At 43.4% G+C, this 12,009-nt stretch overlaps 3 protein-coding genes across 8 annotated transcripts in view; 2 read left to right on the top strand and 1 right to left on the bottom strand.

The window, feature by feature from the left end:
* Positions 1 to 558: 558 nt before the first annotated feature.
* cipca (CLOCK-interacting pacemaker a) lies at positions 559 to 6,007 on the top strand. 4 transcript variants are annotated; one of them, XM_048975257.1, is made up of 4 exons: positions 559 to 851; positions 1,706 to 1,854; positions 2,259 to 2,425; positions 2,522 to 6,007. In XM_048975257.1, exons 2-4 carry the CDS (start codon positions 1,752 to 1,754, stop codon positions 3,410 to 3,412), a joined length of 1,161 nt encoding a protein of 386 aa, XP_048831214.1. In that variant the 5' UTR covers positions 559 to 851; positions 1,706 to 1,751; the 3' UTR covers positions 3,413 to 6,007. The 4 variants fall into 4 exon arrangements, with proteins under 4 accessions (XP_048831214.1, XP_048831212.1, XP_048831213.1 ...); XM_048975255.1 differs by having other exon boundaries at positions 559 to 958; XM_048975256.1 differs by having other exon boundaries at positions 560 to 851; positions 1,642 to 1,854.
* Positions 6,008 to 6,058: 51 nt separating this feature from the next.
* zdhhc22 (zinc finger DHHC-type palmitoyltransferase 22) lies at positions 6,059 to 9,984 on the bottom strand. Of its 2 annotated transcripts, XM_048975259.1 has the most exons (4): positions 9,807 to 9,984; positions 8,581 to 8,901; positions 8,344 to 8,445; positions 6,059 to 7,950 (listed from the first exon to the last, which is right to left on the bottom strand). In XM_048975259.1, exons 2-4 carry the CDS (start codon positions 8,897 to 8,899, stop codon positions 7,676 to 7,678), a joined length of 696 nt encoding a protein of 231 aa, XP_048831216.1. In that variant the 5' UTR covers positions 8,900 to 8,901; positions 9,807 to 9,984; the 3' UTR covers positions 6,059 to 7,675. The 2 variants fall into 2 exon arrangements, with proteins under 2 accessions (XP_048831216.1, XP_048831215.1); XM_048975258.1 differs by having other exon boundaries at positions 8,344 to 8,901.
* A 639-nt stretch (positions 9,985 to 10,623) lies between these two features.
* tmem63c (transmembrane protein 63C) overlaps positions 10,624 to 12,009 on the top strand; it is a 43,858-nt gene continuing 42,472 nt past the window's right edge. Inside the window, exon 1 of one of the 2 annotated variants that reach the window (XM_048975420.1) lies at positions 10,624 to 10,698. The gene's annotated coding sequence lies outside the window, so the exon portion shown is untranslated. Of the gene's footprint in view, positions 10,699 to 10,868; positions 11,009 to 12,009 lie in introns of those variants that run through there. The other variant, XM_048975421.1, reaches the window with a different exon arrangement.

The following is a 12,009-nucleotide window of genomic DNA, read 5'->3' as shown; positions in this document are numbered from 1 at the left end:
TCACCACTTTAAAAGTAGCACCAAAGAGAGTGTCCCAACTCTTATTCCCAAGACCTGCAGTCCCCACGGTTTCTAAATCCCAGTAGAATGGAAATACCTCAAAAATGTTGATGGAGAGTGGTGTTCAGCATAATGAAAATGCTTAAAATAGGAAAGTCATAAAATAATATTTGCACATTTAAAATGATTTTTCCCTACGCATTTACAAATCCCCTATAAATTAAAATAACTCCTACGCTTTGATACATAGTTACATAATATCAATTGCGCAGTCGCATATAATTTAAATCTTAAAGGTAAACGACTTCTGGGTAAACAAGTAAAGGCTTTCTTGCACTGCCAGGGCAATTACGCAACCACCCATTTTGGTAGTAATGTTTTTTCCTTTTACTTGGCAAACTATTCAATTTCTTAGCTAACGAACACAAACTGAGCTGCTTGCAATGGATCATATACCGTATTAAATAACTAGCACATCTGTAAGGCACTCCCATCTCACGTTAGAACATTATGCTCCCTATAACTGCTCTGTTTGCGAGTAGGTCACGTTTTCTGACTCAATGTTGAGGTCAGGCACCAATCGGAGAAGACAAAAAGCGCAATGGGTGGGTTCTTCGCGTAAACCTCAAAGTCCTCTTGACAGTTGCCTCGGTAGCGACCCGCTCGGCGGCGCCGTAAACCGCCGAACAGTGTCGTAAACATGACGCAAAGAAGAGACCAGTCGAGTGAACGACAGCTTCGGTCGCTCAGAGTCGCAGTAAACGCACAGATGGCTCAGTGAGAAACTCGGAGTTCCTCATTAAAAGAAGATTCGTCCCCCCCCTTCCCGGCATGTGACTGTGGATTTATAAGTGGGTGGCTTTCTTGTCCTGTGTGCTGCACCGTGTAAGAGGACTGACGTGCTGGATAGGTGACGGCATCGGGCAGACAAAACAAAACACCCCAGAGCTATAGGACGGTGAGCTTTTTATGGCTAAATGATAATTAAATAGTTTGGCGGTTGTTTTGACAGATCGTTTATATTAACTTTTTGTGATAAAATGCTTTTGATTGTAGGTGTATGTCAGCAGTAAAAATGAAATGAAACAGCCTCTCGTGTGGCTGCGACTGTGTGGTTAGCTGTAGCTAGCGAACAGCCCCTCTGCATGTGAGAAATTATCTGCTTTCCATCAGGCATTATTTGTCATTATTCCAGTAACGATTAATGAAATAAAATCTTCTAAATTATTATTTAGTCTCAGTGCAGTTCTTTTCCTGTGAAGCCATACATGCGTGTGGATCAGATAAGCCTGCAAGTTTCGTTCTGCTAGATGAAAAATGCCTCCTGTCCTTATTATAGTCTCAAAAGCAGGTCGTGAGCGAATGTGGAACATGTTTTAATAAGGGACCCTATACCCGGGAGCCAGTGCGCCCCGAATTTTGTATGCAGACGTTGAAATAGATCTTGCTAGGTCGCGTTCAGTATTAAAAATTTTCACTTAAGTGGATTTATTGAACGGTGAATTTCAGGAAGTATCAGGAAAGTTAGCAAATTGCGAGCGATGAAATTATTACTTTATAGGTGTATTAAATTGTCCATGCCCTGCATCACTAACACTCTGACCACGACGTGAAATTTCCACTGGTTCTTCTGTGTTCCAGCTTCTGGCCTTCACTTGCCGTCCCTTCTTCCCGCATCCATCTGCTTTCTTTCCCTGTAAACAAGGGAGATGCAGCTCATCTGAGGAAGAGGAGGGTGAGGACACCTGAAGATGAGCAGCAAAGTCAAAGGAGGAAACCACAGGGCCCTGACGGCAGACATGAGCAAGCTCGCATCGTCCAGGTCCGAGTCGGAGAAGGACTGTGGCTTTTCAGGTCTGTCTGATATCATCTAACCCTATCCCTTAAATGGCACCTTTCCTGACAAAAGTGATAATGTTCTGCCTCTGCCCACAGCTAGGTCACCGTTTCCTCTGCTGTGACTGGTTAACTCCGAGTTTTTTTGCGCACCTGGCTTGGGATGCACTGAGGCTGTTGTCATGGCTACTCCGAGCACCTTCTTGTTTGTCTGTGAGGTGTCATGTGGCTCCTGCAGCTCTGGGAAACTGACCCATATCCGGGTCCCAGAGTGTTGTCTCATAGCTTTATTCATACTCTGGGCAGCTCGGAGTCTTTGTCTCCTGACCCCCATGGCAGGATCTGTGGCTGTCAGCATCGTCATGCGGCTTCTGTTCAAGTGTTAGTGCTGGCCTGACCTGCGGCTTCTCGGTCCCACACAGATACCAGCTCGGGGTATCTGAGCGCAGTGGAGCAGACAGACTCGGAGGACGCGAGCCGGGTGTCAGCCGTGCGCAGCTCGCAGTCGGGGCCCCCAGTGGCTGTGATGGCCGGCCCCTACCCCAGCCTGTCCCCCATGATCATCATGAACAACGTTGTCCTCAAACAGGTAGGATTTTCGGGATAGTCAGAATTCCAGAAAATGAGGGCGATAATCAAAGGGGTGTTCTGTGTTTTTTCATATTTGACCTCTCCCTCCCCCCAGCCTAATGCCACCGCTCCAGCAGTGAAGCCTTGGGGATTTCAGCCTGCCCTGGAAGTGCTTCCTCAGCCTCAGGTGGTCTTCCTCCAGCCGGTGGTCTCGACCGCTGACAGAGCGTCCACGAAGAGAGCTCCCAGCAAACAACGGACCAGGAAGTACTTGCCCATCCTGAAGTCCTACCCCAAAATCGCCCCTTACCCTGGAGAAAGCCTGTCGGACAAAAGCAAACCCAGCTCCTCTGAGCGGAGCGTTTCAGCACCCAGTCATGGGGTAGGGCGCCACCGCCGGCGTCACCATCGTGACAAGCAGCCAGGCCATGTGGCAGACTGCGGTGGCTCCGCCAAGCCTGCACCGCCAGCAGCTGCCAGCCCTGGGCCTGCAGGCCCCAAGCGAAACCTAGCGGCCACAGACGTAAAAGAGGCTGGTGTCCAGGTGTCGGTCAAGCCCCCGTCAGCAGCACAGCCGCAAGCCTTGATTCAGTCCTCTGCCGCCCCCCCTTCTCCGAGCCCCGAGGCCGGATGTGTGGACAACATCGCTTCTCCCTGCAAGCGGCCCGCCATGCAGGACCAGTCCACCGAGGCCTGCTGGGATGTCCCGGCAGATGGTACCGACAAGCGGAAGCGATTCTGCAACACGTACAACATCCTGCAGCGGTCAGGCCTGCTGGGAATCACGCTGCGCACCAAGGAGCTGATCCGCCTGAACCGGCGCACGCAGGGCCAGCTGGAGCGACTGCGCGAGCACACTGGCCTCTTCCTGCAGGCTGTGAGCAGCGGCGACCCCCAGGTGTGGGCCAAGCTGCAGCTTACCATGCTGGAGGCCCCCCCTAGTGGATCAGAGGAGGAGCAGGTGGAGGGGCTGCTGGAGAAGACTGCCCAGGACAGCCACGCCTGAGCGCCCTGCCCTGTAGACGGCCGACAGCCCCTCTTCCCATCTCGCTTCCTGTCTTTAAGTCAGCGTGGTGCTTTAGATCATTTGTGTGACATACCATTTAATTCACCGTTAAACTCCCGATGGGGATGGAAAACTACAGATCTTCAGCCACTGCCTGTTACGGTAACACCCCCTTCCCTTGTAACCTGTAACAGAATGTCATAACGTAAGGCTAGGCGCCCATTTTGCACTTCACGTGTGACTCGTTTTCACATACTTGGGGATGTGACCAGGACAGCCAGAACAGAGCGGCGAAAAATAGCAGAGACTTGGGTGCAGTTTACTCGCCGTTGTAAATGTGTGTTCCATTGCATTTTAAAATAGGTCAAAAGCCTCTCACTTCTTCCAAACCTGTCGGCTAGTATTACAATGTTTTTGTCCCTCCACCCCTGCTTCTGAGTTTAGGTGTGAAATCTGTCAGACGGGAGGGTTTTGTGTATGTATGGGGAGGGAGGGGGGTAGTTGGTGTGAGGAAATGGCAGGCCCAACTAAACAGGCAGGTAGGAATGTACACAGCCTTCAGCTGACCCCTTTTCCATTCATACCGTTTACAGCTTTGAATGGCCTTGATTCGGAATATAAAGCTACAGGGGCTATTTTTAGATGTTATCGCTCTGTCTTCAAGAGGTTATGCATGTTGATATTAGCTGAAAAGGCAAACTTCACTGTAGCAAATTGGTCCAGACCTAATTTGAAGTATAAAATATGCATGTTTTTTTTTTTTTGTTTTAGCCAACTGGTGTGGGTCGTTGAAATTAACACGGCAGTAGCCGACTGGTCTCGTAAAAATGGTTTCTGGTTATTCACAGGTTGGAAAAAGAGAGTGACCCCTTTTAACAATTAATTAAATATGCGTAATTTGATGCGCTCGCTTGAAATGATATCTGCCTGTAATTTGGTGATGGATGACGAGCTTTGCGGCTTTTTAAACACCAACACGGTGACGGTGGCATTTTCTCTCAGTACCAGTGTGATTGTGGTGACACTGTTTAGTTAGCGTGTAGTTATTCACGTTTCATCAGCGCGTTATAGTTATTTTACTCTGGAGATATGCGTGATGGTCACCATCATTCGGCTACCTCTGTAATGACAGTAGACATCCCGTTCGCTTGCTACGTGACGCGTTCAGCTCCCCCTCTGCTCCACAGTTATCCATTGCGCCTTGAAGACGGTGGAGATTAATACACCGGCGACTGGCCATGAGAAATGTAACTGAATCAGAACTGGAGTCCTGGCAGTCACACAGTCACATGACTCATGGTTCCTTGTGCAGTGCCTGCAGTTGGCAGGACATGTGAAACTGTTGACCTTCCTGAGCCTCTCGGCGTCTAGCGGGATGCCCACGGCACCTTTTCAGTAAGCCGCCATTGTTGCGACCTGTCTTCCCTTTTTTACACGAGTGGTACCCTTCGTTCTACTCGTCGTGTGCTGAAATATCATCCCCTCTAAGGGATTCGTTCACCCAAAACCCAAAAACTTTGCATACAATTTAGTTTTGTTTATTACCCAAACTAATACTGTAGGCCTTTTTCAGTGTGCTGTAAATGTGGTTTTCATTACATCTGTATGAACTATACATGAGACCATATTGTAATGGTTTGTTTCTGAATTCAAAGTGTATGCATATAAATTATTTTTTACTACTATTTACAACTAAGTAATTATTGTGTGTGTGTGTGTGTCTATATATATATATATATATATATATATGTATGTATATGTATATGTATGTATATGTGTGTGTGTATATATATGTGTGTGTGTGTGTGTGTATATATTTATATATAAATATGTACATGTATATAAATGTGTGTGTGTGTGTGTGTGTGTGTGTGTGTATATATGTGTGTGTGTGTGTATATATATATATATATATATATATATATATATATATATATATATATATATATATATATATATAACATAAATACATGTATATGTTAAATATAATGATGGTTTGACTTATCTCAGTGTTGTACCACAGTACTCCTAAAGTAATTAATACTCATTTAAAAGCTGTGCGAGTTGTTGCTTACAGATTCGACACAGCAAGTAATATCTTACCTGATTCTCGAATGTCTGTGTTTCCCCTCATTAACACGCTGTTGTGTCTGTCTTTCGGGTAACAGGCACCTGATAGAATCTTCACAGAGCTTTTAGTGTATTATATGATATAACTGCAAAAAAAAGAATCAGTTTTGAAAAACTGTGATGTGATCAGAAGCTTTTATAAATCTATAGTAATGTGATTGTTTCTACATGGATTTGTAGGTTAGGGGTTAAACCATAGAAAAACAATAGTTTTCCTGGTATTGATCATAAAGTTTTTTTCCCCCAATTGAAAACCTTATAAAGCATTATATTATTTAGGAAAGTAACTTTCTCTTCTGTTCCCAAAGGGAGGAGGAAATGTTTTCATAGCTATGCAACATGGATGAAGATGGTGAAAACAGTCTATTGTTTCTATCATTTGTGGTTTACTGAAGTGCACTTTTTTGTATTTTTTTAAATTGATCATTTGCATTGACGTTTGCTTAATAAACTTTTTTTTTTCGACCTGTGTTTGTCCAGTGATTTGCTGTAGGTGCAAAAAACAATGCAGGAGGGGGTAAACCGAATCAGTTTCAGGAGAACTTTATTGGTTTGAAATAAATAAGTCAAAGATAATACAAGTAAATACAAGTAAGTAAGTCTCTGTTTATAACAATGTTTTGGCATTGATATATTCCAGGTTTTCTTAGTGGCACATGTTCTAAGTAGACAAAGTATTTCTCTGTAAAATTTTCAACTTGAACAAACACTTTAATTCAAGAATATATATATATATATGTGTGTGTGTGTGTGTGTGTGTGTGTGTGTGTGTGTGTGTGTGTGCGCGCGCACGCATGAACAAAAACTTTTCCCTAGTTCTATAAAGGTGAAAACTCGTGTCCTAAATCAAAGCTTCTTCCTTACTTCAACACAACAGACATCGACTCACTATGAAAGGTCTAAAAATGTTGGCAGGCATTTTCCCCCCTAGTGCTTGTCAGTGACAATGTGATTCTGTTGTGGTTATGGTCCTGCAGCTCAATGAGTGCAAAGCCCCTCCCCCCATTCTGACTGTCCAGTTTTTTTATATGTTTAGTTTTTTTTAATATATATATTTTGTTGAACCCAAATGCATTTTGTAGAAAAAAAGGTTCGGAGCCCGCCGGACCCCCACTGGAGAGGGTTTTATCTGATATTGTGTTTTTCCTCCCCTTAACAAAATCATTGCTGATTTTAAGAGACGTATCATTTTCCATCTTGTTTTTTGAGGAACCCATTTGGAAAGCTGACAATCCCTAAAATACTGAAAAGACTGCGGGAATATTCACTTGAGATAATCCCGGACAGAAATATAAATCAAAACTTTTAATTCATTGGACGCCAAATGCTGATGTGTAACTAAGGATGGTCAGTGCTAAAAGTGAAAGCAATGGAGAATGGCACATGTTGAACCTGCGTCCAGCAAGTGCCAGTGAAATGAGAGGAGTTCTAGGTACTAAAGACTGTAACACGCAACATACATTTACTGTAAGTGAATATGATGTCCCCCCAACCATTGGATAGCAGGGCAGACTGACTCAACACTGAGCATGACTCATTAGCGATGTCCTTGTCGCATTTTTAATTGCTTTTAAAGCCTTTCAAAGTGTATGCCGCCAACGGGCACCTTCCTGGCACGTAATCGGAGAGAAGCCGCCTTCTCGAGGGTCACAGTAGACGCCACCTCCCCCCCCCCCGAGGACACAAGGCCCCAGCACAGCTGCTGGCTCACATTGGCTACTTGCTTGGGGACCAATTTCAGCTGTGATGTGTTAAAAAAAAACACACAGCAATAAATGCAGAAAAACAAGAAGTAATGCGAGGTGATGGACAGGCTGGTAAGGCTACATCTGGACCGACTCTTATGAAACAATGAGAATGGTGCTGATGGGGTCAACAAGACTCCAGTGATTCACAGCGGGATTATTTTACACTGTCAGTCAAGGGTCCAACCCAACGAGAACCAATAAAATGACCAGTGGGAAGTTAGTTATTGCCACACAGTTATTGACAGCACAAGGTAATCCCACCAGCTGGGGGTTTTGAAGGCTAATTTCTCCCAATCATTGGATAAAGGCCACAGTCTCATTGTTTCAGGGAATGTTTTGTCTACAAAGGAGACCCCCACCTTTCCTTAGAGCACCTCCGTGAGGTCTAGTCATGCTTGTGACTTGTGTCCCCCATTGGGGCCTCCACAGTCTGGACAGGCAGGAAGAGGCCCAGCACCCAGCGGCTCCCGAAGATGTCGCTCAGGTTGACCCTCCAGGAGTGCTGGCTCTCCACCAGCTGCCCCCGCCGCAACTGGCACCAGGTCTGGCCCCGGGCCACCAGCAGCACCTGCTGCAGGCAGAAGCCAGCGCATGTGAGGCCGATGCCCAGCCACACGTACAGCATCAGCACCAGGAAGAACTGGAGGCCCGGAATGGTACCTGAAGGCGAGAGCAGAGCTGTAATAAGGCAGGCTTTCCAAGGAGCCCCGCCCACCCCAGCCTCTGCTCCTCACTCGATTTTAGCCTGAGACCCCACTATCCTGTTCAGCAGATGTGTAAAATTCAGGTCCAAAAAGTACAAATCCAGACCAATATTTTGTTTCAACCAACCAGTTGAGCGTAAAGAGTCACAGTCACAAAGTATTCAACTGGTTGGTTGGAACAAAATCTTGGCCTGGATTTGTACTTTCTGGACGTGAACCTTTCACCTATGTGGGTTTAGTAACAAAGCCAGCATTTCACACTTCTTCCCTTATCAATGCTTAGTGAAGTTTCACATCCCGTCAAACAGCTTCGGGGATTCCTGCCCCGGTTCGAGGTCCGCAAGCTCACCTAGGAAGAAGCAGCCAGTGGAAAGCGGCAGAAGTGTGAGGAAGGTTAAGGGGTTCTCGAATGAAATGGAGTATTCCACGGTGAGAAACGCCACCCCCAGCACTAAGGAATACAAGCAGATGCACGAGGTGTAGATGCAGAACATAATGAAGTAGCGCATGTTCCTGTTGCCGATGCAGTTCCCAGTGAAGAAGCAGTGATGGTCCCGCTTCAGAATCACTTTCTTACAGAGCTTACAGAAGTGGCGTCCATTGAGTAGGTAGTGGGCGTCCACCTTGTCTGGACAGTCCGGCGAGCAAACCGGAATCACGTTCTCGTTGGTGCTCTCCGCCGAGTCCCGAATAGTCATCATGTAGTTACCCAGCGCATTCAGCATCAGATAAAGGATGACGGCACTGTGGACCAAGGTGGCGCCATTGAGACTGACTCCAGGGGCTTTAAAAATGGTGGGTATGAAAAAATAAAAGTGCAGGACAAAGGTTACTATGGTTGCAGTGAAGAAGTAAGCTGGTGCGATGGCGTTAAGAAGCCTGAGCTTGAACATCCTGATGTACATTTCTGTGGACAGGTGGAATCAGGTTTGTTTATCAAGTGATTTGTCTTTCATACCCAAAACAACAAGAATTCATTGTTTTATTCATGCCATTCACAGTTACACATAAAAATTACAATTTAAATAGGCATGTTTGACACTTCTTGTCAAAAACCCTTTGGAAATCACTGTAGCTAATTAACTAAAATGAGAACAGTAATAGTATTAGACAGCCCAATTTAACGTTCGCTACCCTAGATTTAGTAAGCCTAGTAATCTGGTTCTTTTGAAATCTGAGAAAAGTAATACTAGATTTTTTACGGTATATAAGCTAAAATACTGTAAGAAGGAAAATGGGATATAGTTCACTATATATTTTGTGTAAATCTACCCACTTCCTAAACACGTATTTCTTTTAAAAGGATTCAGTGCAGATGTATCTTGATTAAATGTCTGTCTGCGCAATTTTCAAATACGTGAGACGTGACGACGTCTTTGTACATTAAACTGGTCTAATTTAAAATTCAGTCACAGCTTCATCTGATTAATTCAAAAATGCAAGAATACCATCAGATGACTGCCATTGCAATTAGTCACTGATTTATCGGTGAACCATACCAGTACACGCTCAGAAACCAAAGTTGAAAAACTTGCACAAATATGTTCAGTACACACGGAGAATTTATATAATTGCATAGGCTGTTAAAAATATTCGTTAGTAGATTATAACACAGTACGTTCAAACGAGGCTGTTTGTAAGGGAGCATATTAAAGGCAGGGAGACTCCAGTGACTGAATGCTTTATATAACACAATAGCAGCCTAGTGCTACAGCAATAAAACGGGCTAAGGACAAATGCCGTAAGCAAGACTAAATCAGAATCCATCCCAAATCGTTGCGATGCACCGGCTCAGGGAGGCACATGTCATACCTGCTGCCGGCTCCCCCGATGAGCCGGAGCTGTCCGTTCAGAACCACGGCGGCGCTCACGGAAACAGAATCCTCATCCGGAACCAAGCCGATGTTGCGCCGCCAGCACAGTCCAAGCGCCTGCGCAGCTGCTGCATCCTCTGGCACCGCCTGCTGGTGGTGGACGAGAGCCGCCTTTTTGGGAAATAAAACGTGGGCACGCTCCAGGGTTTTCTAGACAAAACAAATCGATGCCATCAAGGGCTTAGTCATTTTTTCTCGATGTAAATTACATTACTGATGCACCAAAATACGGTGCATTTTATATTCACATTATCAACAATCAATTTCTATTACACATGTTTCTTCGTGTATTGGTCTGTATCAGTCCGATCGTGTACAATGAAATAATGTACAGCTTTTTGTCAATTTTCAGATAAATTTCAGAGTTACGTCTGCTTCGCCAGCAGGTGTCAGTGTATTTTTAACAATCCATCTGCCTGATTTCGACACTTTTTATTCAATAAAAAAGAATACACAAACGTTCATAATTTAATTCTAGCCATTTATGTGTAATGTTTTAAAACTCCAGACTTAATTGAGTTAATTCACATATACATATATGCATATACTGTGATGCGGTCCATAACCTGTTAATCTATATTTTATTCAATTATTTTTTGCAATAATCTTTCTCTAATCGCCTTTGTTTCTGGATATATTAAAGTAATTTAAAATTACGTCCGGTTAATGTTTGTGAGAATTCGGCACTTGATGACGGCCCCTTAATTTTATGGTGGTGTTTAATTTATAGACGGTCCCTGGGCAGGTGGGAGTTCCTGTAGGTCCTTGGTGCTGATGCAGAAAACCTAAAGCATCCTCGCCGGACGATAGGATAAAGGTCTCCTGAATATGTAAGCTCATCAAACATGCTTTGTCATTTTCTATTAAATCTTAATTATTTTAATGTTTAATATGTCTGTCATCGGGTGGTGAAATCGAAATAATGGAATTAAGTTAACGTCAGCTTTAAAAAGTGGGTGGATTTATTGAGCAGTTGTGTGTCGATACTGCAGCAGTGATCACAAGAAAACAGACTGTGGGATATACGCAAGAATTAAAAGTGCGTGTATATTTTACGAAATAAAAATAATGTCGAACTATACACTATGATCCTACAATGGAATTAAATATATTCATAACAAGAAAACATTGTTGCTTTACGTGAGTAACTTGCTTATATAGTGGCTCCGCCCATTTGGGACTACTATAGCCACAAAAGATGTTGGATGTTTATTTGTCATTGAATCGGTTCGCGATCGCTTATGCAAAAGTTGTAAATTGTAATGGTTGTGTAATGCGTTGTTACTGGGTTTTTATTCTCATAAGAACATTGGAGTAATTGAATATTTGTCCGGAATTTGGATAACAACCCTGATGTGTTTTAAGACGTTGTTTCGGATAAACCTAAGCTATCACCCCTTAGTCTTATTATCTGAAACGTTTCTTTGTAATGTTTTTCCTCCGGAATAATCTCCTTCGACGCGTGACGAAAATAATATCGTGTCTACTCAGAGCGGTTTTTTAACCATATTTTATGTTTCATTCTTTGGTTATCTAACAACTACCTTTTAAACTAAAAAGACAATGCTATCAAACTGTGTGGATGTAACTGAATTAGGTTATGTTTCTTAATTATGTGAACAAAGTAATATTACTATAAATAAATCGTCAGGACCCAAGAATGTTATGGCAAACATGTTATTTAGAAGTTAATTAATTTATAATGCATATATTGTGCGGTTCGATTATATATATACATATATATATATATATATATATATATATATATATATATATATATATATATATATATATATATATATATACAAAATATTAGATTGCTTGTGGGGATGTAGTGAGAGAAGAAATATTTTGTACAAAGTAATGAAATGCCAGATGTATTAAGGAATCACGTTTATTTTCTCTTTAAATGCAGTCTTTTCCACTTCTGGCTCCGGTAATAACTCATGTTAGGCCTATTTGCCTCGTGTCAACACTTGCCTACTTTTGGGCAGGGGCTAAATCTGCTGGGAGAACAAAAATACTCACAAAAAAGTTGCTTGCTTAAGAAGTCACATTTCGGAAATGTGTCGCTTGTCTCTCATTTTCGGTGAAAAGTGTCTGGCTATGTACTCTGCAGCCAGAAAATTGGTTTACGCTTG

This window comes from Brienomyrus brachyistius, chromosome 14 (genome assembly GCF_023856365.1).
Source record: "Brienomyrus brachyistius isolate T26 chromosome 14, BBRACH_0.4, whole genome shotgun sequence".
In the NCBI taxonomy this organism is placed as follows: domain Eukaryota; kingdom Metazoa; phylum Chordata; class Actinopteri; order Osteoglossiformes; family Mormyridae; genus Brienomyrus; species Brienomyrus brachyistius.
Note: the sequence above shows the minus strand (reverse complement) of the source record. Positions and strands in the feature narration are given on the sequence as shown.